The sequence below is a fragment of the Schistocerca gregaria genome, chromosome 4 (genome assembly GCF_023897955.1).
Source record: "Schistocerca gregaria isolate iqSchGreg1 chromosome 4, iqSchGreg1.2, whole genome shotgun sequence".
Classification (NCBI taxonomy): domain Eukaryota; kingdom Metazoa; phylum Arthropoda; class Insecta; order Orthoptera; family Acrididae; genus Schistocerca; species Schistocerca gregaria.
This window is the reverse complement of record NC_064923.1, coordinates 80,248,192-80,274,887: the sequence shown is the minus strand read 5'-3', so window position 1 is coordinate 80,274,887 and position 26,696 is coordinate 80,248,192. Positions and strand designations below refer to the sequence as shown.

The following is a 26,696-nucleotide window of genomic DNA, read 5'->3' as shown; positions in this document are numbered from 1 at the left end:
AACATGTTGATGTTCTGGAGGAATGTCGCTAAGGTGTCCTTGCCCTCAATCCAGGTAACAAAGGTCTCAGTGAATCCAAACCATGTAGGAGTACGAGAGTCCAAATAGTTAGGAAGGAATCCTCTAGAAGGCTCATGAATAAGTTGGCATAGAATGGTACCATGTGGGTTCCCATTGCTGAAAAATTGATTTCTTTGTAGGTGATGCCTAAGTTGGCACTGAATGGTACCATGTGGGTTCCCATTGCTGTAAAATTGATTTCTTTGTAGATGATGCCTTCAAAGATGAAGTAACTGTGGGGGAGAATACAGTTGGTTATGGTGACCAGGAAGAAGGTTGTTGTCTTGGAGTTAGTTGGGCCTCGGGAAAGATAGTGTTTCAAAGCAGCAAGGCCATGGGCATTGTCAGTGTTAATGTAGAGGGTGGTGGCATTATTAGTGATGAGCAGGGTGCCTGTGGTAAAGGAGCAGGAACTGTGAGAGTCAGTGGAGGAAATTGTTGGAGTGGTGTATAGGAGGGTAGGTTATACACGAGGTGTTGTCCACAAGAGTAGAGCTCTCTGTGAGAGCACAGTAACTGGCCACGACAAGGCATCCTTGGTGGTTGGGTGTACGGACTTAGGAAGTGTGCAGAAGGTAGGAATGAGGGGAGTGCTGGGGGGGGGGGGGGGGGGGTAGAGAAGAGGGAGAGAGAGAGAGAGAGAGAGAGACTCGGGGGAGAGGTTCTGGGATGGGATTTGAGGAGAGACTGAAGATCCTGTTGGATTTATGGAATGTGTCATTGTGGCAGGCTATGTAGGTGGAAGAATCTGACAGCTGGCGGAGTACCTTCACCAGTTAAGCCCAGCAGTTCAAAACCACAGTGGTGGAGCCTTTGTTGGCAGGTAGGATTATAAGGTCAGGATCTGTTTTTTGATGGTGGACTGCTGTTCTTTCTGCCGATTTAAGGTTGGTTACTATGTTAAGGGATTTGGGAAATGAGGATGAGACAAGGTACGAGCTTAAGCAATTCTGGAATGTTGATGAGGTGATTTGAGGTCAGTAGAGGTGGATAATGATTAGACGAAGGAGTGAGCAGAGTCAGACAGGGTTCACTACTGGTTTTTTATTGAGTTTGTCTTTAATGAGTCTAGCAGAATTGAATTCGGGAGTGGTACAAAAGGTAAGGTCCTTGGAAAGGACTGATACTTCTGTGATACTAAGGCATTTGGAGGAACAGTTGATGTCTGTGTTTTGGGTATTGTGTATGGTGGTGGGAGGGAGTTTCTGAGGGTGTTATAAATCTAGTAGGTCTGTCAGGCAGCATTTGTCAGCTATAAGGGGAAGTAGGGGAGATTTGCAGGTTGTGGTGGATAATGGTGTGGCCTCATCAATGTTTGCTAGTCCATGTCCTTCATCTACCTATTCTCTTCCCTTCACCCATTCCAGCTCCACACACACACACACACACACACACACACACACACACACACACACACACACACACACACTAGTTCCTTTCCCCTCCTCAACTTCCATCCTTTCCTGCTCCCCTTTCCCCTCCCCTCCCTCCCCCCTCAAACCACACAGCTGCACCTAGCAGGCCTAACCTGTCACCACCACATCTCTGCACACACCCACTAGCAGCACTGCACTTTCCCTCACTCATACCCTCCCATCCCTCCCCACCTCAGTCTCCTCCTTTTCTACTTTAGAAGATGGCCTTTTGGCTGAAAGCTTAAATGTATAGCAATCTTTTTGTTGTGTCTGTCTGCTACTCATCTTCTCTATACTGTGAGTAGCAGTCCATCCCTTTCATAGTATTGTCATTAAAGTAGAATCAACAAATAAAAAGAAAGATGGCTCTCGCACATGACTGGGATGCAAGAAGGAAATATACCAAAAAGAGTTTCATCAAATAAAGTCTTCTTGAAGTTGTGCTGCGCAGCTTTCAGGTAAGATATTTTCATAAATAGCGTTACAAAACTGCCAAAATGTTTATTATTTTGAAGCTAGTTTCAAAAGTATCATTGTCTGGCTTAAGAATTTTAAACTGCTTTATGTCACAATTCCATCATTTTAAAATAGGTCACATGAAGAATCCGCCTTAGGCAGAATATTCTTGAGGGAAAAAAACCTTGATCACAAAGTGCCTAGCATCCAGTGCACATTGGTCAATCGATTATTCATATGATTTTGAAATGCTTCCCTGTTGGTTTTAGAACATTTTTGGACGAATTTTAAGTTGATTTCTGAATGAATCATAAGTTGATTTTTTGATGTGTGCATAGTGTAAATAATGTCTCTTCCAGGGGAATACCTGTCGATCTAGAAATAAACTTTCCTGCAGGCAAAAGGGAATGGGGATATACGAGCTGAGCAGAATAAAGCAGAAAGGGCGAGTGCCAGTCGCTGTTTATGTGGTTGACTGGATTTGCGAATTATCAGCATTGTAATAATTACTAGAAAAATCCATAGATTCAGACTAGCAGAGTGGAATTAAACGACTAACAAGTATAACAGGTAAGAAGGATTACGTATTATCTTCTCGGTGTATCCAAGAAAATGAAATTTTGACAGAATTTTTGGCCAGACAGCTACACTAGTAGGGGCCAGTTGTACACTCCCCCGCTATCAGCCACTAAGGTTCTATTCTGGGAGTAGCGCAGAAAACGCATTTTATGAACATGTAATAACACCTAACCGGAGAATAAATGCAGGATAACTAAACCAGTCATTGTGGCAGGGTTAGTGAAGTTAACTGGAGAATAAGTTTTGGCACTGGCAGGAATAGTTACAGAATTAGTGATGACAAAATTGTTTGAACAAGGAAGGAGAAAAAATGGGGACATCATAAAAATATGACAGTTCCAAATTTATATAAAAATTTCGTACTATTACTTTTCGATCTAACGTTTCAGAAGCTGGAGCGTGTGAATGAAATGTGAAACTATTTCCTAACATAAAACTTTTTTGCTTGTAATAGGCTTAATAGGCATTTGATGTTGGTACTTCGTGAATTATATTCTGTCTTTTTATAAAAATGATCATTCGTGCCAAAACAGTCTCGTTTATTTGACATGTGTTACAATGCTGCAATATTAGGCAGGCCAAATTTGTTTTATCTAGGGGACAGTGAAAAAATACACGTAATCAGATCGAGAAACCACACCAGCCTTGGGTAGTATTTGATTTAACAGCTTTTTCAGTATTAGACAACAACATTTCCTTTTTTTGTGTAGCAAAACGTTTAAAAAACTTTCATGGGGTAATAGTCTCTCCCACAAAGGAAAGCACGCCATATAAATCTCTAGCCAGATTACAGAGAGAAAAAAATGCTAGGACTTAAGGACTGAAGAAATGTGTACTGTCTTGCTTGTCTCTCATCTTTATTGGTTCTATGTACCTTATATCTAATTCTATGTCATACAAAACTGCAAGTTATTAGCTAATAGGCAATAAAGAGTGCAAATTTTCTGGCAAGTTATTGTTCGCCCAGTTATAAATAATCCTAGCCAGTATTAATTGCGAGGGTGTTATAATGGATAAAGAAAAGAGGGAACAGGATGTCAAACTGGCCAACTGGGGGCATGGGAGCAGTAGGGGCACCACAGGACATTTTAATTTCCACTGTCCTGAATATAGTTTGATGGCATCCATTACAAAATGTTACACGTTTGAAGTCCACAGAGCGAAATAGTGATGTGCAATAGAAGAATGCTGTGTGAAGAGGTGTGGCACTCCACTTTGGTACACTTAAGACGAAATAACATCTCTCACCATTTCCTTGAACACATATGCTTTATGTATCATACTCTTTAGAAAGATGTGCGCTACATAATAAACATATTTTTAAAAAGCTGATTTTTTAAAAATTTTGGTGTGCTACCTCAAATGCCCGAGGAATTGGGGGGGGGGGGGGGGGGGAGGGGGGGCACTATCTAGTATTGCCCCGGTTCGGAAATATCGTAGATCCGGGGCTGATGCACAGAGCAGTCTTGAGTTTTAGTGGGGAGGTGAGTAGTCTCCATGTGACCCATGTTTGCGTTTAGTGATTTTGCTGTTTCCTCTTTGTTTATTGCTCTCATGTCAAATGAAAACAAAATGGAATTCTGTGACCGGAAGCTATCAAGTGAATTAAATTACATTCACGTAATTCCACAAGGCTAAAATATATTATTAGTTTTTTTTTATTATTTCATTTCCAGCTTTCTGACAGTCAAGCATTAATCGTCTTGCAGAACAATGAAATTATTTTCCTTGGTTTTCTAAAGAAATTTGGCATTTGTTACTCTTTTCTGCTGAGGCAGTCAATTCAATTGAAACTAAGTGCTTAATTCCACGCTGTTGACTACTTTCAACTGTTTGCTGTATTTCAAGTGCACGTTTTCATCTCCTAGCACATATGGCATTATGCCATAATAAAGAACCAAACATGAGATAATAGGGTACTGGTACTCCAAGAAAATTTACATTCCAATCTGGAATGTGAATGTGCACCTTAAGCTGAAATATGCATTTAATATAGCTTTGCTTTAACTTATTGCGATGTATGAGGCGAGGCTGTAGGCCAGATCCAGGAGTGGCAATGTGCAAGTGGTTGACGTATGGGAATTTACCCCTGCCATAGTTTGTCTCTCTCTGGCACTGTCAGAAGCGAGGGGAAAAGCAGTATAAATAGTCAGGCACTTTAAGCTTGAGGGGTGTGCCAGGTCAGTCGAGAGTCGGGTCGGACCTGTGCTGGTCTACGCTTATAGGGGCCAGTCTGGCAGCAATGTTGTAAATATCCTGTGTAACCTATACTTTGTTTCTATGTACTTGTTCGGGCTGTATTCCACCTCCGGGGACGCAACACAGGGGCGGGACAGAACGGCAGCCAGGTACTTGGAGATTGCAGTCTGCCTTGAGGAGGGCAGTGACAGCAGTCTGCAGCGGGTCCAGGATGGGCCACGTTCGCTTCCCACCGGGGTCCAGGCGAGGCGTTCGCTGCGGGAAGTGCAGCAGCACCAGGGATGGCGGCGGGTGTTGCCATCCAGCAAGCACCACTAGCAGCAAGTTGCGGCTCCACATCCAGGAGGACACGAGTTCGAGTCCGGTCCTGTCCTGGGAGTAACGGCGGTCCAAGGGCCACGGGTGACCAGTAGAACCACATTCATCCCATAGTCGTACAGAGCAGACCAAACAGGACGGAGGGCGGTAGGGACCAGGAGCTGTAACTGTCTCCATGATCACGGGCAGAGTGTGGTAGACCCCCAGCTGAGCAGCCTTGATGATGGAGCAGCAGTGTTGGCATACCAGGAGTTGCTGAGCTGGCTGGACTCACGGAACAGTGCTGCGGGCGGCACGCCGACACTACGCTGCACCCATCGAAGTACTGTAAATTATGTGAATAAAGCAGTTCTACCGAATACCGCTGTATCACTCTATACTGTCCCTTGATGCTATTAAACTTGCTCAGCCTCCTAACGAAATACGATGTCGTGGGTCCCGGCTTCTGCTTGGTCATGTGGAGTCCCAGGTTTGACCATTGACACCCTGCAACACGTTTTAAAGTTCTGAGGAAAAGTATGTTGTCACTTAACATGGGAAAAGTGTATTCTCATCTGGGAGAAAGTGTTTATTAGAGACTGGGGTAAGGACACTTTCGTCTTGCAATTGCTGGAGTTCAAGGCAAACTTGTCATGTAGGGTGTAGACCACATCTGGAAATCCACGGGCTAGAGGGGCGGGGCACCTGTCTGCAGGTAGGAGCGACAACCAGAGATTGTGTCAGTTTGCAAGCAGGGATTCATCCTGGCAATGGATACAGTCTGGGAAAGACACTTTGTGGTGGGGAGATGCGCATAACCGACATTGAGGAAAGGCTGGACCTAGCCACTGTTCCACCATACAGCATGTAGTCCATTGATATTTTGTTGGACTGACAGACTTCCATCCTGTGACCTGATTTACCACATACCATAAATTTCGACCACTGATAACAGCGTTGGTGATGGGGATGTGACAGGACGGCAGTTGCTGGGGTCAGTGCTTGATTGCTTGGTCATTGTGAGACAGTTGCCAGTCTGTCCAGGCTTGTGGAAGGGAATGACGGGAGGCGTAACAGCAAAAACTGGACATGTAGTGGTAGCACTGACTGCTCAGAAGTTCTGATGAGTGGCAGACGTGCCTCTAGAAGGGATCCTTCAATTTTAACGAGTCTACCCGGAGCTTGTCACCTGAGCGGAGCACCAATATCATGTGCCTCACCAAAGCAGCCACATAAGACCTTTGGATGACACGGACCAAGAAATGTTGCTCCATCCTCACCATGTAGTTGGCTCACTGTTTGAGATGGCAGTTGAACGACGGGAACAATGAAGCCAAAATGCTGAAGTTCTTCACCATGGTGTTGATGCGAGAGAGGAGATTGGAGACCTCCGGCGCCGTTGCAGACACTGCGGTCACCCTGTCCGTCGTGGTTTGAAAAAACTGCTGCATGTTATGCAGGGTCTGCTGAACCTGTGGCGTCATATCCAAGGTTTCAGCCATACAACCTTCAATGTATTTGTTCCTAACCAGTGCTATCAGCGCACATGTATGTCATAAATAAATCTTGATGCCACTAAATAATCCACCCTGGGCAGAACTAAAGTCATTAATTTTCCACAAATAGAGTTTATTGAAAAAAATTGTATGCTCATCTGCCCCAATGTACTAAACACAGTTAACACTCAAAAATTATTGCCAGGCTGCAGGCCTTTGTTCAGCAAGCCAAAGTCTCGTGCTTGGTCGCATTTACCACAAACTAATATTTACAGTGTTCTTTGCTGCTCAAAGAAACCAAGTTCGACAAGAGTTTACTTTTAGCATGTGCACAGTGATATATATACTTGTAAAAGTAGAATACACTCAACGCTCTACCAAAGTTTGGGAATCAGGTTACGACATAAAGACAGAGACTGCAGCGTCCAGGCAGTGTCCATTGAGGAGGCAGTTGGTCGGCAGCAGCATCGTAGTGGAGCAGATGTCCGTCTGTAGCTCTGGCTCGATGTGAATTGACTTTGCACGGCAGTGCACAGGCTTAAATACTATTATATATCTATTAGCACTGTGACAGTAAGTAGGCTGGTGAATGAATGGTATGGCATCATCTAGCCCAAAACACGACTCACCGCTAACTCCAACCTCTATTTCAAGCTAGAGACTTGTTCTTCAGGCCCAAGTTCTGTCAAAACTAGGTGCACAAAAATTAAGATTTAAGCAACTATGTGGTGGCCATACATAAAATTATATCTTACCATATAAACTGAACAGTAAGTGAGACACTGAAAGGCCAAGGAAACATTGGCAGCGACCTCCTCTGTTAATTGAATAGGCAAATTGCCAACTCCAAGGAAGAGGAGGAGGGTGATCATGCTGATGGTGATACAGGAGGTAGTATGACCATTGATGTGGACAGGAAACATTACGTTTCTAGTAACAAATATTCTGAAATTATCTAGGAATGTTTTATTTTTAAGATCAACTCGTCATTAATTATAAGGTCTGGTTGCTTTTTTAAAATCTGCTGTAAGCCTTTCTCTCTTTCACTGTATCCATTTACTTACTTTTTTCAATCTTGCATAAAATGTTATGAGAATCTTTGGTGTCAACTGTTATGTGATTACTGTTACAAAGATGAGTACTCTTAACAGATTTACAGTTCTTTCTTGTATTTATATCAACATTAATGCTATTGTAAATACTTCTACTCCTTGTAGAAGCTTTCACACCCCTCACAACTAATTTTGCAGATTCCCGATTTTGCACTCAGACGAATATTTGGGTAGTGTGTCACAATGTTTTATGTTATATAACAAATGTGAAACCTAATTCATACTTTGATGTTGTGGATAGTCTGTCCTATTACAGCTGATATGGAATCATACTAAAACAAATCAGTGTATCTTGGGATTCTCTTTTGTCACCATAATTTTGTTGACCAAAATATTGCAGCTATTGTGTTATGTTGAATAATTCATATTATCTAGTATATTAACTACATGACTGTTCTTAATCACTATATGTTTTATAAGTTTAACTTTACATTACTTCCATTCTGTTGCAAAGAAAGGTTTAATATTCTATTAACCATGAAATGAAATAATGCTTTCTTGTCTACCCTGGGTCTCTTGGTGAAGGTGTCAGAGCCTTTCGTCCAGCCTCAGTTAAAGCAAAGAAATGCCATAGCTACATTTCAGACTTGTGCGAAATTAGACAATATCTAGTTGAGGTATGAGTGAGAGATGATTTAGTCTCAGATACGCCATAAAGAGTAGCTTACATGCATAAGTATTCAGAGTGAGCCCCCCAGAACTTTAGGAATATGAAGCAGAGCAGCTGTTCACATAGGACTGGTGGGCTAAAATTTATTTCAATTCTAATCAATTTCCATAAGATGTGTTTCGGAAATTTAATGTCTGTTAAATAACATGCAACATTTTTCACATGAAACAGAGAACTGACTTCCAGTATTCAATACATCCTTGCAATTCAGCCTTGTTTGTTTATTCTATATATTTTTGTGTATCTTTCAGATATGATTGACAGGCACTAAAAGTCGAAGAAAAATCTGCTTTTCTTCATTAACACATTTAAACTTCACTTGCATATAAAAAGCCATTCATTTAAAATCTAGTATAAATAATTACATTAAGCAGATTAACTGCTGTGCGTGTGAGTGGCATCAGGGCAGTTAGTCATCTAAAGTGTTTAATACAGTGTTTCATACAAATTTTTCAAACTAAATCAAACAATGAAAAATCCAGAATGGAATAACGACACTATAATACATAGGATAGATTGCTACTCACCATGTAGTGGAGATGTTGAGTCACTGACAGGCACAAAAAAAAGACTGCTAAACAAGTAAGCATTTAAGCCAAAATAAATTCTTCTGAATTAGACAACATAAGTCTTTCTGTTGTGCCTGCTGTGACTCAAAATTTTTCAGACTTCTCTATCACTAAAGACACACAAAAAAAGTAAATAATTTTTTTGGTAATTAATAAAGAACTTCATCCAGCCGTAATTCATCACTTGTGTTGTCAGTGGTCAGTAACGGCAATTCTGATGATGTGGATTCTCCCGCCCTACCCCTCACCCGCCCTAACCTTCGCACCGCTGCTCTTACCCTCTCCCTTCTCCCCCCCCCCCCCCTTGTACCTTTAAATTTGCAACAACTTAGTCTTATGTTATGTTTTGTGTAATACTTTTATGAAACAATTGTATTTGTAATGATGATATATTATCATTTCCAACAGAATCACTGAGTGCTGTAGAAGAAGTTGCAAAGCACATTAACAATCTTATGCGAGAGCAGGAGAACATGGAGCGTATGGTGAGACTGCAGAATAGCTTGGTAGGAGGATTACCTCAAATTGTTGTACCTGGCAGGCGTGTGCTAAAGGAAGGTCTCCTTATGAAAGTGAGCATATTTTCATATCCTTTTTTCTTTTCGTTATTGAATATCTCAGTTCAAAATTGCCTGACATTAACAGTGTTTACAGACTATAAAAATTGTACTACTCTACTCTACACTTGTAATACACCCTGCCCTTGTTACATTTTGCAGATAAGATGTTTTTTCTTATTATGAGACTTAAGAAGTGACTGGAACCCCTTTCATTTTGTCCATCATTGTACTAGTTAATTACTTGGTGTGTGTGTGTGTGTGTGTGTGTGTGTGTGTGTGTGTGTGTGTGTGTGTGTGTGTGTACTTTACATGCATTTAAAATACTACCCCATTCTCTCTCTCTCTCTCTCTCTCTCTCTCTCTCTCTCTCTCTCTCTCTCTCTCTCTCTCTCTCTCATTCTCTCCCCTCCCCCCCCCCCCCCCCAATTCATTTCCTTCTTCCTTCCCCCGTGTCTCTCCTTCTATGTCCTCGCTCCTCCCTCTATGCCCCTTCCTTCTCCTCTCTCGGTGTTCTTACTTATGTTGACTTGGCTATCCAGTTGGTTTCCTGTATTCCTTGCGGTTTTGTTCCCTTGCCTTTTCTCTGTCATCCTTCCTTTGGTCCCCTTTTGAGGTTTGACCACCTCTACTCAATTTTCTCTTCTTAGTGCAAGCTGTTTGGGAAGAACTCCCTCCCTATCATATGGATTCCTCACCTTCTTTGTTTCCCTCTTCCTTCCCTGCCATAGCCCTCCCTCCACCCCTGCAAGCTGTTTGGGAAGAACTCCCTCCCTATCATATGGATTCCTCACCTTCTTCGTTTCCCTCTTCCTTCCCTGCCATAGCCCTCCCTCCACCCCACTAAGGCATCAGCATGTGTAGCCAGTCCATGTGACGAGGCTGTCAGAGCCCCCTGACATCACAGGGATCAAAGTTGTGATACCTGAGCTGTTGCCTCCCTATACTTGGGAGGCATGCTCCATGCCTAGCAGTGGTTGCTTGTCATTCTGGAGCATCAGAACTCACAGCAGTGGCCACTGTGCCAAACAGTCGTTGTAGCTGGGTAGTGCCCATGTGGTGAGCCTCTGATTCAAGTGAGTGGTACAGGCCAGATGCTTTGTGAATGAAGCATGTCAAGCTCCAAAAATCTGGCCGTTCTCTTTACAGCTATCTCTGTGAGTGGTAAGAGATCATTAAATGCTGCTTCTTATGATCCTGTGGCCTTCTCTTTGCTGGCTACACCCTGGGAGGAAGGCCAGGCTCGCTAGCTTGAGGTGACACACTTTGCCCACTACCTGGTCTGTACTAGGATGGAAGGGGACACATTCACCACCACAAAACAGTTATCTTTTGTGGAAAACAATGAAGACAAGTTTGGCGAAGTGGAGTCCCCGTTGATCAAAACTACATCTGCTGCCCAGCCTGCAACTCTTTGTACTTGTGATCATGTTGGTAACCTCCCAGTGTCCATTACACCACACCAGTCTTTGAATATGGTCCATGGAGCCATTTTTCATAGGAATCCCATCCTTCAAACTGATGAGGAATTCCAGTCCAATCTGGAACAACGAGGAGTTCATTTTGTTTGGTTGTGCAGAAAGGTGATAAGGGAACAGCACTGATACTGGAACCTGTATTCTGGCTTTCAAGGTAGATAATCCCCCACAGAAGGTCAAAGTTGTGTGTTATCAGTGTGACATGAAGCCGTGCGTCCCGCCACCTGTGAAGTGCTTTCATTGCTTGCGTTTCAGGCACGTCTTCCCAGTGTATGGCGGACACTCTATGGGGTGACTGTGGACAACCAATCTGAGGGGAGCCCCTGTGTTCTGCCACCCATGTGCGTAAGTTGTAACAGTCATCACTCTTCACACTCACCAGATTGCCCATCTATAAGAAGAAAAGAAAGTACAAGAGTGTAAGTCACTGGAGCATTTATCTTACACTGAGGCACGTCAGAAATTTGACAGACTTCACCCTGTGTCAGTGACTTTTACTTTTGCCTCAGTTATGTCCTTTCCCGCCCCTCCTCCCTCTTACTCCATTTTCGTCCCTCTCTCCTCTCCTCTCCACGTGCCACTCCCCCTCCCCAGCTGAAGAAGAGCCCCATTTTAGGCACTCATCAGTGATGGGGCTCCCTCCATGGGACCCTGACCCACCCACCTTACTGGCTTTTACTCAGCAGCTTGTCATTCTCCAGAAATATCATTTTACTGATGCTCTTTCACCGATCCTTTGTGGGTTCCCTGCTTTCTGTCAGAACCAGATTGGCCCTTTAAAGGCTCCCATCAGTGTCTGCACCTCGCTCCTTTACAGATATTGTTAGTACATGGATCCCACTTCATATCCGTTTGGAAATTATTGCTGTTCGGGTCCAATTGGACACTGCCATCATCGTTTGCAATCTACTGCCCTAACTGACTGCATTCAGCAACTTCCCCCCCCCCCCCCCCCCTCCCTTCCTCTACCTCCTTCGGGATTTTAATACTCATCACCCTTTGTGGGGCAGTGCTTCTTCACTTAGTCAGGGGCTGCTCATTGACCATTTTCTTGCAGACCATGACCTGTGCCTTCTTTATGATGGTTCCCCTACTCATTTTAGTTCTGCATATGACACTTTTTCTGCCACTGATCTTTCACACACTTCCTGTCTCCTTCTTCCTTCCTTATATGGTCACTACAATATGACCTCTGTGATAGTGACCATTTCCTCCTGATCCTCTTGTTCCCTTCCCACCTTCTGCTGACCAGGTTACCCGCTTGGCTCCCCATTGTGCTGATTGGCCTTTATATACCTCCCAGGTCGTGTTTCCACCTTCTTTGTCAGGTTGTATTGACGAAGTCATCCGTGATCAGTCTAATATGATAATTCACACTGCTGGTTTCCCATTCCCCACATGACAGGCCTTGTTCACTGTCAGCTGGTTCCGTGGTGGAGTACAGCCATTGCCACCATTATCTGTGATTTTCATCGTGCATTGCAACATCTCCAGCGGCACCCATCATCCGTCAGTCTTATTACCTTTAATTGTCTTCATACTAAAGCTTGTTACTTAATCAAACAGAATAAATGAGTGTGTCGGGAATGCTTTGTCTTGTCACTAGGTTGTTCTATCCCTTCATCTCGGATGTGGTCTATACTCGGCCCTTCCAAGTGGCCTTTGTTCAAATCCATCAGTTCTGACAGAACCCTTCGTGACCTATTTTGTGATGGTATCAGTGTCAGGCTCCTATCCAGCTGCCTTTTTCCTCCATGATCAACTGGCTGAAGAAGCTTTCCACTTACATTTTACCCTTCATCAGGCGGAATCCTACGGTGAACCTTTTGCCAAAATGGAGCTTCCTCTGGCCCTCTCTTCTTCCCATGATTCAGCTCCTAGCCCTTATTCCATCCCTAACCAATTGCTTCAACATCTCAATCCTCCACCACGCCAATCTCTCCTCCAGGTGTTTCACAGTATTTGACTCCAAGGCATTTTCCACCCTCGATAGAGAGACAGTAGTGTGATGCCTGTCCTTAAGCCTGACAAGGATCCATCATCGCTTGATAGTTACCGGCTCATCACCCTGATCAATGTCCCATGCAAATTACTAGAATGGCTGGTAGCTTGTTGGCTCAATTGAGTCCTTGAATCTCGGGACCTATTATCTCCTTACCAGTGTGGCTTCTGGGAGGTGTGGTCTCCAATCGATCAACTGCTTCAATTGGAAACTGCTGTTTGGCAAGACATTCCTCAGCAGTGCCATGTTGTCACAGTCTTCTTCAATCTTCATAAGTCCTACAACACAGCTTGGCACCATCACATCCTTCTTACACTCCAAGGATGTGATCTTCGGGGCCCCCTCCCAATTTTTATTTGCCGGTTCCTGGCCCTCTGGTCATTCAGACTCTGGGTTGATAGTGTTATCAGCTCTCTGTGGACCCAGAAAAAATGGAGAGTAGCACATTTCTCTCACCATACTGTGGTCCATCCTGATTCAGAGCCCTACCTCGATGCCCGGCACCTGACCGTGGTCCCCGAGTTCCATTTGTTGGGTCTTCTTTTTGGACAATAAGCTCACTTGGTTGCTCCATATCTGTCATCTGAAGGTTGACTGTTTACATAAACTCAATGTTCTTTGCTTTCTTGCCCACACTTCTCGGGGTGCGGAATGTTCAACCCTTCTTCGCCTTTACCAGGCATTAGTTCTATCTTGTCTGGACTACAGATGTAGACCCAGTTCATCATCGTGGTATCCATTTAGCCACCAGTGCCTATCCCAGGAGCCCTGTCAATAGTGTTCTGGTTGATGCTGGGATCCTTTGTCTTTAAATTCAGTTGTCCCATCTCCAGGTTTCCTATGCCATCACTGTCTACTCTTCCCCACCTCATTGTCATATTCCATTCTTTTTGCGCTGCGAGCCGTCACTTGCTCACTGCCCCCCTCGGGTGGGTTTACTGGCTCCCCTCCTTGTCCTCTTCCTCACGTCCTGTCCAGACCCCCCACCCCTACCCCTTGGTTAGTTCCTCGACCACAGATTTGGATGGATCTCTTCTGGGATCCAAAAGCCTCCATTGCTCCAATGGTGTTCTGTTGTTTGTTCCAAATGCTCTTAAGGGAGTTTGAGGTTAGCATATTTATTTTTTTTTCTTTTCCCCCCCACCAATGGCTCTAAATCCACTGATCGTATAGGACATACCTTCACATTTTCCATTGGCACAAAATCACCATCTCTTGCCTGTCAAGAGTGAGGTGTTTACTATGGACTGGTGGTCATCTGTTATTAAACAGTCCTTCCTCACCCAAATTTTGTTATGTACGGACTCAATGAGTGGTCTTCAGGCTATTGCTAGGTGTTTTTCCTGCCATCCCTTGGTCTCTGCCATTCATGACCTTCTCACTGATCTCAGTGATGCTGCTTATTCGGTCCACTTCCTTTGGGTTCATGGCCACGTTGGTATCACGAGTAATGAACTGTCTGGGGGAGAGGAAGGAGGCATCTGCCCCCACCCCCCTCCCCCTTTCTCTGTGGCTCCTCCATATGCAAGTTTGAGGTGTTACATCAGATCCCTTTTTCCTCAATCATGGGCTGACCCCGGGAGACTCCCCACTCTCTAATAAACTTCGCACCATCAAGGACACTCTTACCAAGTGGTGTTCTTCCCTCTGCCTCTCATAGCAAGAATCTGTCATCCTCTACCATCATCATATTGTCCATACTAGGTTGACTCATGGGTTTTTACTCAGCACTGAGCCATCCTCCCTTTGTGTTGCGGGGCTCCACTCGTGGTAGAACTGCCACCATTCATACTAAATATGCCTTCCCAACTTCCTTGTGTCGGGTGTTAGCAGACGACCCTCGATTGGTTACGTCTGTCTTCATTTTTTCTTCATGAAAGTGGTTTGTACTCTCAGCTATAAGTCCTTTAATATTGCTCTGGAATTTGAGTCCGTTAGTAGCGTAGGCTTCGGTTGTGGGGGCCTTGACATCGCCTCCGTAATGGCCTGGCTCTTCCCACCTTTTCTCTACATATTGTCTGGTCCTTTGTGCTGCTTTGTTTCCCCTTTTCTTGTGTCTTCTTCCCTGGTGTTGTGTCCATTGTATCTTGATAATGGCATGGTATAATGCAAGTGTCATGGTGGTTTGGTGGCAATGCTGGTACCCAACCTTGCATTCCTGGGACACCCCTGCTCTAACCATTTCTATCTACCCCATGCTGATCTCTCCTATTCCTGCTGCCGTGACATCCCTTTTTCATCTTTGTTTGAACGTTATCCTTTCCCGTTGACTGGACTGTGCTGTCTGTGTTGTTCCTCCCTTGATTTCTGCCATCCTATACCATGGGACCAATGACTTTGCTGTTGGCCCCCCTCCTCCAAATCAATTAACCAATCAGCCAATCACTTTCTGTAAAAAGGCCTTTGAAACCAGCGGAAATCCTAAATCTCCATCCCAGGTGACATAAAGTAATGTCGAGTCACATGATACACCAATCTATTCCATTTGCCACGCCAGAGGAGAACTGTCCCCAACAGTGCAGTTGCCTTGAGCTAATTGAGACTCTTTCCTGTGAGTATTTATGGAACAGTGCGCGCGCGCCCGCCACACACACACACACACACACACACACACACACACACACACACACACACACACACACACACACACACGTGCCTTTCCTTAGTGTTGTGGTACCCTAAAATATTGCCCCATACTCAAGGAGTGGATAAATTCTTATTGTGAAAAGTCACGGAATCTAATTTTTGATCTGCTCTTTGGGTTTTCCAACTTATGTTCTCCTTAATATATACCCCAAAAAACAGTGAAATTTTTGTTGTTCCTCGTCTCCTTTGTTTATCGTTAGTATATCAGTGATAAGTATTTTATGTTACAGTACTAGATTAATTAAATGTTTTCAAAATTTGAAGTAACTTTGTTTATGCAATACCAAACAGTGAGAAATTCATTATAATGATAGTTCATCAGAGCAGCTGTGCTGGATTATCATTACAGTGCATTTCATACAATTTGTAGCTGCAGAACAGCATACAGAGGAAATATTCCAGTTAATAATGCTTGTCAAAATAATGCTTCTTCGGCACTGAATGTATCACAAAGACATTACTATACAAAAAAACTAATAAAACTTTTTGTGTGGTTCTTTTGCACACTGCACATTTCATCTCTTGCTTAGTTTTACATGTATGTCAGGCATTCTTATTTTTGCCCATGATTTTGTTGATGTGTTAAATGAACACTCATCCATGAATAATTAAAAAGAGTACATATGCAGCAAGGAATAAATCATTTCTGATCCAAGCAACAGGGTCACATAGCTACTAATAACATTAAGATAATTATGTTCCACACTTCATAATAATGAGAGCTAATGAGAAAGTAAATGTTCTGATTTTGGTTTCAGGTTTCTCCTCAAGGAAAAAGTGCTCATCCAAGGTACTTTATTCTGTTCAATGATATGCTAATGTACTGCAAAATAAAACGGCCTAATACTTCAGAATCTAATTCATTGAAGTGCTGTTGTGTGCTACCTTTAAAGAAGTGCACTGTCGCAGAGATCTTGAGTAAAGGAATGTTCAAGATCACATGCCATGGTGTAACAATCTTGGTTTACACCGTAACTATGCAAGAAGGAGAGCTGTGGATCTCTGCCATCAGCGAAGCACTTAAACAGGTACTGTAAAATCGCTGCTGTTTAGCTTGTACAACATGCACATCTTTTTCCAAACTCCTGGCTCCCAAATGCTAAATGACTACACTTCAGTTCCCCAACAGTTTACTGATAACATTTATCCACAACTTTGATAAGATTAATGGTGTTTTTCACTTCTTATGCATCATTTTGTTTCACTACTGTCCAAAAATTAAGCATTGTATGGAACAGGGGAAACGGAAAGAGTAAACAGAAAAGTCGTTGTGAACAACTCAAAATTTTGCCACAAATCAAAATTATGTTAGCTGTATTGGAAACTAACAAACTGTGTTTTGAATAGAAGCTTGGTTCAAGGACAATAGGAAACAGTGCTTGACATCCATAATGTCTCAGTCTTGTTTGTACGTGTGTCACAACACAGCGTTTTTTCTTGGAAAAATTCATATCCCCACAACACCGTTTGTACCCTGTTTAGCATAGAAAAATCTTCAAAAACCTGTGAAGGAGTCACTTGCAGGTTGCACTCTCAGCAGTGATGAGTCTTCCACAATGTGTTATTTCAAGTCTTTGGTCCTGGCTGAGGTAAACAGGATGCATTACATACAGGGCACAAAAAGTTCAACCAGAAATAATCATTCCACAAGAAGAAACAGCATCTAGCCTTAGCTGCATAGGTCCAACTAAACCTACATAGCTTACAGTTGCCTTACAAGCAGCAATGTTGTGACTAACTGTTTCATCAGTATGTCAGAGGTCTGTCAGAGTGTGTCGGTCACATGAAAGTGCAAAGATACCTTTGTTTTATGTGGAGAGGCAATGTGTTAGATGTGAGTATAGAGATTTGAAGCTTCATTAGTGATCAAAGGACTGCTGCTGAAACCCACAAGTACAGACAGGAGGTACTACAACCACACATACAACTTTCCATATTTGCTCTTGATCCAAAATGCCTCTTCAGCGATGGTAATGTCCACCCGAACTGCACTGCTCTGGTGGATGATGGTCTCACTGGTGAAAATATCCTCTGCATGGGCTGCATAAAATGATATCAGTGTCTAAATCCTATAGAGCATGCCGAAAATACATAGAGGGGAAAATGGAATCATATCAGCAATCAAGGGCTCTTCCAGACCTCTGCTAAGCTGTTTCCAAATTTCTATCATGTACTTATATACAGGGTGTTTCAAAAATGACTGGTATATTTGAAATGGCAATACAAACTAAACGAGCAGCGATAGAAATACACCGTTTGTTGCAATATGCTTGGGACAACAGTACATTTTCAGGCAGACAAACTTTCGAAATTACAGTAGTTACAATTGTCAACAACAGATGGCGCTGCGGTCTGGGAAACTCTATAGTACGATATTTTCCACGTATCCACCATGCGTAGCAATAATATGGCATAGTCTCTGAATGAAATTACCCGAAACCTTTGACAACGTGTCTGGTGAAATGGCTTCACATGCAGATGATATGTACTGCTTCAGCTGTTCAATTGTTTCTGGATTCTGGCGGTACACCTGGTCTTTCAAGTGTCCCCACAGAAAGAAGTCACAGGGGTTCATGTCTGGCGAATAGGGAGGCCAATCCACGCCGCCTCCTGTATGTTTCGGATAGCCCAAAGCAATCACACGATCATCGAAATATTCATTCAGGAAATTAAAGACGTCGGCCGTGCAATGTGGCCTGGCACCATCTTGCATAAACCACAAGGTGTTCGCAGTGTTGTCTAAGGCAGTTTGTACCGCCACAAATTCACAAAGAATGTCCAGATAGCGTGATGCAGTAATCGTTTCGGATCTGAAAAATGGGCCAATGATTCCTTTGGAAGAAATGGCGGCCCAGACCAGTACTTTTTGAGGATGCAGGGACGATGGGACTGCAGCATGGGGCTTTTCGGTTCCCCATATGCGCCAGTTCTGTTTATTGATGAAGCCGTCCAGGTAAAAATAAGCTTCGTCAGTAAACCAAATGCTGCCCACATGCATATCGCCGTCATCAACCCTGTGCACTATATCGTTACGAATGTCTCTCGTGCAGCAATGGTAGCGGCGCTGAGGGGTTGCCGCATTTGAATTTTGTATGGATAGAGGTGTAAACTCTGGCGCATGAGACGATACGTGGACGTTGGCGTCATTTGGACCGCAGCTGCAATGCGGCGAACGGAAACCCGAGGCCGCTGTTGGATCACCTGCTGCACTAGCTGCGCGTTGCCCTCTGTGGTTGCCGTACACGGTCGCCCTCCTTTCCAGCACGTTCATCCGTCACGTTCCCACTCCATTGAAATTTTTCAAACAGATCCTTTATTGTATCGCTTTTCGGTCCTTTGGTTACATTAAACCTCCGTTGAAAACTTCGTCTTGTTGCAACAACACTGTGTTCTAGGCGGTAGAATTCCAACACCAGAAACATCCTCTGTTCTGAGGAATAAACCATGTTGTCCACAGCACACTTGCACGTTGTGAACAGCACACGCTTACAGCAGAAAGACAACGTACAGAATGGCGCACCCACAAACTGCGTTATCTTCTATATCTTTCACATCACTTGCAGTGCCATCTGTTGTTGAAAATTGTAACTACTGTAATTTCGAAAGTTTGTCCGCTTAAAAATGTACTGTTGTCCCAAGCATATTGCAACAAACGGTGTATTTCTATCGCTGCTCGTTTAGTTTTTATTGCCATTTCAAATATACCGGTCATTTTTGAAACACCCTGTACCTGGATGAGAATAACAACGTGGTTGACAGCTAGACCTTTACATTGCAGCTACCAAAGTGAAAACCTGTTGGAGAACAGACTTTGTCATGCTGTCTTTTCTTTTCTTTTCTGTTCATTGATGAAATTTGCCCTGCTACTCCAAGTCCAAGTTAGCAAAGAATAGTTGCAGATAACACATGATGCCAATAACCTAATTATTGTAATTCATTTAATTTACTTATTATAATGTCTGAAACTATCCAGGATGCTGTACAGAAAAATCAGACTATTGTGATGTTCAAAGAGAACTCAATAATGTACATTAGAGGGGAATCATGTGAATGTATTTGCATTGAACTACATAGATGTTGCTGAGGAAACAGCCACATTACACGAGCCCTCAATAGTGAACGAACATTGTCAACCATTTCCACACTAGAGTGTCAATCACTTTGTTATTTTGATCCAGAATAGAATAAAATCTTCTGGCTTTTCAAACCACTCCATTTTGAAACTAAACATCAAACTTTTAAAACTGTTTATATGGGGATAGAATTACTGACCGCCTGGAACCTGTCAGAGACACGCCAAGATGACTTTGGCATGGCATGGCATGCTATGGCATGGTGAGTTGGGAAGTTATATTCTGTTACGAGACAGTGACATTTGATGGCGTGAGGCATTGGTGCCACAGTTGGAACTGTTGCTTGTTCCCTACAAATGTCAAGCACTAATCTTTGCTTCCACACTCCCATACACTACTAAGTGTGCACCACTGGTATCAGTTAAAATTGTTACAATTTAATCTTATCTCCTTTACAACGGAAAGCGAATACTAATACTTATGGACCATGAAACTTGCACATTCCCTATACAATATTCAACCATGAACCTCGTACAAAGCATGCCACGTCATTTCCATTGCTCTGTGGCATCTATTAGTAACTGTATATGCCCCACAAACTCTCTTTGTTGTTGTTATTGTTAAGGAGACTTGTCCTGTTTTGTTAACTTCTTGAAATGTGTATCTTCAGTTTCTGAGCTTTTCTAAATCTGTGCTTTGGATGTTGATTTATTTAAGTAAATCACTGGCTTCTACACAGACTTCAGCATCTTCTGGAGACATATATCCTATTGCTGGCTATTAATCCAGTTTCCAAGTAAATTTGATTCTGAGTGCAAATTGGTCCAGGCAAATTGTGGTTTGAACATGGTAAATGTTCATAAAAAAACCAAAGTATGCAGTATAGGTCCCCACATTTCACTGCATGATGAAATATCTACCTGCTTTGTACTCCCCTTCCCGCACTTATAGTTATCAGTCGAGGTGAGTCATTGTCCCCCTTCCAATTTCCCGAACAGTGAAACGTGAATGGCAACATCCTCTAGGGTGCAGTACAAACTGCAAATAATACATAACTAAAAGTTTGTAGTTATCGATCGCACCCTCATCCTACAGTGTAGTGACATCTGTTTGCATATCTCCACAACAGGCCTTTCCACTGTAATTTAATCTTTGCAGCAACAATTACAGTCAATTCAGTATGATTTATTTCATTAGTTAAACATTTCATTCTGGATTAATATTCCTTCTTGTTTCATCTGAATGTCATCATCTTGTTCTAAAGCTGATCAAAGGCTGGTATTCCAGCGTGTACACCAACTGAATTTCTCATTTGCAACCCACTTGGTAAATCATTAATTTGTCACAACCAAATAAAATACTAGTTGGGTTCAGAATTGAGTAACAATTTTTGAAGGACAAGATTTTCACCTTTGAATATTACCATTACTTAAAAAGCAGCATAAAAGTGTATACTGTGTCCATACATGTATGAGAACATTTAGTGCAGTGGAAGCTCCAGGTCAGAGTATCAACAGAATAGAAAAAGACAGATTGCCATTTACTGTAAAGAATACATGCTAAGATGCAGACAGACACAATTAAGACAGTTTTTATTGTGCCTGTCTGCAACTTGACACGTCTTCTTTATGGTTAGTAGCAGTCTATCTTTTCCTACATTGTTGTTGTTAATGTTTATTGCAGTCCTGTTCAAATACAACAAAAGTTGTAAGCTGATAGAATTAAATGTTATTTCCTCCTGTTTTCAAAAAATTGTCAATTTTTAAGCAGAACATTACATTGTTGTTGTGACTAGTTCGTAGTTTCTTGCTTATCCCTTGCACTATGCTGAGAGTCAGATGTCAAATGACTGTTCGAGCAATGTCGATACTGTATCGAGTGTTTCAGTCTATCGGGAAATCTTGAGCCTATCTGAATTCAAATATTGTTTGATATGTCCTACCCTTCCGGCTTGTTCAAAATAAATTTGTACAAAACCTCGGTGGCCACAACTTTATCTGTAAATGTAAGATGATCCTTATCTTAATCTATTAAACAATGTAAAAACTTTGACCTCAGCAGCAATAGCTGCGTAAATAAGACAACTCCATATTTGGAAAAAAAATCTCGTCTTATACTCGGGTAAATACAGCAGTAATTGAAGAGCAGTTTTTGCAAGCATTTGTAATATGTTTAAGGTTGTTTCACAATGACCTGGTATAACATGGGATAATTGAAGTGACAAGAGAGGTAAGAGTTTGCAGATTAAAGAATTGCTGATAAAACTACAAATTAACTATTAATTCCTGCTTAGTGTTTTGGTGTCAGAGAATTTTAGTGATTACATATCAGTGGTCCGTCAGTACTTCAAAAATTAACTCGTAAAGAATTTTAGTTCTGCATTTTTACTGTCAATAATTGCTTTATTCAAAGCAATAAAATAAAGAGGTCCTACTGCAGATGTTTTTTGTGGAATCACTAAATTATTCTGAAAAATGTTTCTAGATTACTGTTACCTTCCACTGTTGCTGCATGTTTATTATTGCACTCTTATACTTGAAAACTGTCTAAAATTGTTTCAAGGACATACCAGCTTGTAAAATATATGTGGTAAATATTTCAGCTCTGATTTTTTTAACTTCTGAAGGCTTATTCTATTATGTGGTTGAAGTACTCAGATGTTACAAAAAGAACAAGAGAAACGAAAATCATAAAAGCTTACAATTTTCACATGCAGTGAATTTCAAAATTACTTTCTTTATCAATTTTTAGATTAATAATTTTCTTGAAATGTCTTTCAGTACCACGAGAACAGGCAGACATTGCGAAAGGACAGTAGTTCCCGGAGACCAATGCGAAGATTTGATATTTTGCGTGAAATGAACTATAATTCTTCTGAAGGGGTAACAAGGAAGAGAAAACGATGTGAGAAGGTATGTACTGATGTTTATCATTTGTAATATTTGGTCAGAATAATAACTTTTGAGACGGCTATTTTGTAGTTGGTGTTGGCTTATTGTGTAACCAGGCAGTGCAGATTATTGTTTGTATATAAACACATATTTGTATGGAAATATATGTCAACTAGCTCGCGCGAATGAGGAGTAGTTTGAGGAAATGTATGATGAGATAAAAGAAGTTGTTGAGATAGTTAAAGGAGACCAAAATTTAATAGAATTCGATATTAGGGAAAGGAACAGAAGAAAAAGGAGCAGGTAAACATGGACTGAGGGAAAGGAATGAAGAGGAAGCTGCCTGGCAGAGTTTTGCATAGAGCATAATCTGATCATAGCTAACACTTGATTTAAGAATCATGAGAGAAGGTTGTATGCATGGAAGTGACCTGGAGACACCAGAAGATTTCAGATTGATTATATAATGGTTAGACATAGATTTATGAAACAGGTTTTAAATTGTTAGACATTTCCAGGGGCAGATGTGGACTGTCATCACAATTTATTGTTTATGAACTGAAGAAACTGCAGAAAGGTAGAAATCTAAGAAGATGACATAGGGTCTGGATAAACTGAAAGAACCAGAGATTATAAGAGGGTTTCATCAGGAACATTAAGGAACGATTGACAACAACAGGGGAAAGGAATATAGAAGAAGAATGAGCAGCTTTGAGAGATGAAATAGTGGAAGACAGCAGAGGAGCAAGTAGGTAAATAATGGGGGCTAGTAGAAATCCTTCGGTAACACAGGAGATATTGAATTTTATCAATGAAAGGAAAAAATATAAAAATGCAATAAATGAAGTAGGCAAAAGGGAATACAAACATGTAAAAAACGAGACTTGATACAATTGAAATTCCACCCACCTCTCCTTCTGAAATTAGGAAGATAATAAAGGCTTGTTCCCAAGATTCTTAGCCACATATGCAATAGCTCTCTGAAGCAGGGCATTTTCCCAGATAGACTGAAGTATGCCATTGTTAAACCACTGCATAAAAAAGGGGATACGACTGATGTCAACAACTACCACCCAATCTCTCTTCTGACTGCTTTATCCAAAATTCTTGAAAAAGTAATGTATTGTAGAGTAGCTTCATGCCTTTGTAAAAATAAAGTTTAAACAAAATGTCAGTTTGGTTTCCAGAAGGGTTTCTCGACGTAAATTGCTATATATACTTTCACTAATGAAATATTAAATGCTCTGAGTAACCGGAAGTCACCTGTTGGGATTTTTTGTGATCTATCAAAGGCTTTTGATTGTGTAAATCATGGAATACTTCTAGATAATCTCAAGTACTGTGGTATGAATGGGACAGTGCTCAAATGGTTTAAATCATATCTAACTGGAAGAGTGCAGAAAGTTGAAATAAGCAGTTCCCATAAGATACCAAAAACTGTTGATTTCTCAAACTGGGGAACAATCAAGAATGGGGTGCTGCAAGGTTCGGTCTTTGGTCCTCTGCTGTTCTTAATATATATTAACGACTTGCCAATCTATATTCACGAAGATGCAAAGCTGGTACTTTTTGCCGATGATACAAGTATAGCTATCACACCTGACAGACAAGAATTAACCGGTGAAATTGTAAATGATGTTTTTCAGAAAATCATTAAGTGGTTCTCTGCAAATGGTCTCTTATTAAACTTCGACAAAACACAGTAAATGGAATGACCCCATTAATAAATATAGACTTCAGTCAGAAATCGGTAGCTAAAGGTAGAATATTCAAAATTTCTAGGTGTATCCATTGAAGAGGGGTTGGACTGGAAAAAACACACTGAGGATTTGCTGAAACGTTTGAGCTCAGCTACTTATGCTATTACGGTCATTGCAAATTTTGGCGATATACATCTGAGTAAATTAGCTTACCATGCCTATTTTCATTCTCTGCTTTCGTATGGCATCATATTCTGGGGTAACTCATCATTGAGTAAGAGTCTTCATTGCACAAAAGCGTGTAATCAGAATAATTGCTGGAGCTCATCCAAGCTCATCCTGCAGACACTTATTTAAAGAGCTAGAAATCTTCACTGTAGCCTCACGATATAAATATTCACTTATGAAATTTGTTATTAACAATCCGAACGAATCCAAAAGTAATTGCAGTGTACATGGCTATAACACTAGGAGAAAGGATGATCTTCACTACTCTAGGTTAAATCTAACTTTGGCTCAGAAGGGGGTAAATTATGCTGCCACAAAAGTCTTTGGTCACTTACCTAATAGCATCAAACGTCTGACAGATAGCCATATAACATTTAAAAGGAAATTAAAAGAATTTCTTAATGGCAACTCCTTCTACTCATTAGATGAATTTTTGGATATAGTAAGTGGGCAATTTTCCAACCCCCACAAAAAAATAAAAAATATTGAGTGTCATGTAATATTTTGTCTAATGTAATATCTTGTATAGACACCTTTCATTAACCTGACACGTTCCACATCATTACGAAGTGTTGTATTCATGATCTATGGAACAAGTACTAATCTAATTTAAGTGCAAAATGGCTAAGCAGGAATGGCTAGAAGACAAATGTAAGGATGTTACAGCAACTGGGGGTAAGATAGATACTGCCTACAGGAGAGCTCAGATGGAAAACCAGTACAAAGCAAAGAAGGGAAAGCAGAAAGGTGGAAGGAGTATATAGAAGGTCTATACAAGGGAGGTGCACTTATATTATGGAAATGAAAGAGCATATAGAGGAAGATGAGATGGGAGGTATGGTACTGTGTGAAGAATTTGACAAAGCACTCAAAGACGTAAGTCAAAACAAGACCCTGAGAGTAGACAATATTCCGTTAGAGCTAGTGATAGCCTTGGGAAGCCAGTCATGACAAAATTCTTCCATCTGGTGAGCAAAATTTCCAAGACAATCGAAATACTCTCAGACGTAAAGAAGCATACAATAATCCTAGTTCCAAAGAAAGCAAGTGTGAAAATTGCCAAACTATCAGTTTAATAAGTCATGTACAGAATAGAAAAACTCATAGAAGCAGACCTCAGGGGAGATCAATTTGGAATCCGGAGATCTATAGGGACATGAGAGGCAATATAGACCCTATGACTTCTCATAGAAGATAGATTAAGGAAAGGCAAACCTACATTTATAACACTTGTAGAAGTAGAGAGAGCTTTTGACAAAGTTGACTGAAATACTCTCTTTCAAATTCTAAATGTGGAAGGAGTAAAATACAGGGAGCAAAAGGCTATATACAATTTCTGCCAAAACCAGATGGTTGTTGTAAGAGTCGAGGGGCATGAAAGGGGAGCAGTGGTGGGGAAGGGAGTGAGAGGGTTATCGCCTATCCCTAATGTTATTCAAACTGGATATTGAGCAAGTAGTAAAGGAAACAAAAGAAAAATTTGGAGTAGGAATTAAAGTCCTGGAAGAAGAAATAAAAACTTTGAGGTTTGCCGATGACATTGCAGTTTTGGCAGAGACAGCGAAGGACTTGGAAGAGCAGTTGGATGGAAGGGACAGTATCTTGAAAGGAGGATATAAGATGAACATCAACAAAAGCAAAATGAGGCTAATGGAATGTAGCCAAATTAAATCATGTGGTGCTGGTAACTAGATTAGGAAATGAGACACTTGAAGTAGTAGATGAGTTTTGCTATTTGGAAAGCAAATTAACTGATGATAGTTGAAGTAGGAAGATATCAAAATGCAGACTGGCAATGGCAAGAAAAGTGTTTCTGAAGAAGAGAAATTTGTTAATGTCAAGTACAAATTTAAGTGTCAGGAAGTCCTTTCTAGAAGTATGTTTTTTTGGGTGTAGCCATGGATGGAAGTGAAACATGGATGATAAATAGTTTAGACAAGAAGAGAATAGAAGCTTTTGAACTATGGTGCTACAGAAGAATGCTGAAGATTAGGTGGGTAGATCATGTAACTAATGAGGAGTTATTCAATAGCATTGAGGAGAAGAGAAATTTGCGGTACAAGCTGACCCAAAGAAGGGATCAGTTAGTGGGACACGTTCTGAGGCATCAAGGGATCACCAATTTTGTACTGAAGGGATGCGAGTGGGGGTAAAAATCGCAGAGGGAGACCAAGAGATTAATTCAATAAGCAGATTCAGAGGGTTGTAGGCTGCAGTACTTACTTGGAGATGAAGAGGCTTGAACAGGATAGAATAGCATGAAGAGCT

At 41.6% G+C, this 26,696-nt stretch overlaps 1 protein-coding gene across 1 annotated transcript in view; it reads left to right on the top strand.

The window, feature by feature from the left end:
* Positions 1-26,696, top strand: part of LOC126268219 (putative protein tag-52) — a 139,173-nt gene that overhangs the window by 63,112 nt on the left and 49,365 nt on the right. Inside the window, exons 5-7 of the mRNA XM_049973846.1 lie at positions 9,262-9,425; positions 16,295-16,564; positions 22,390-22,521. Coding sequence (XP_049829803.1) covers positions 9,262-9,425; positions 16,295-16,564; positions 22,390-22,521 — 566 coding nt within the window. The remainder of the gene's footprint in view (positions 1-9,261; positions 9,426-16,294; positions 16,565-22,389; positions 22,522-26,696) is intronic.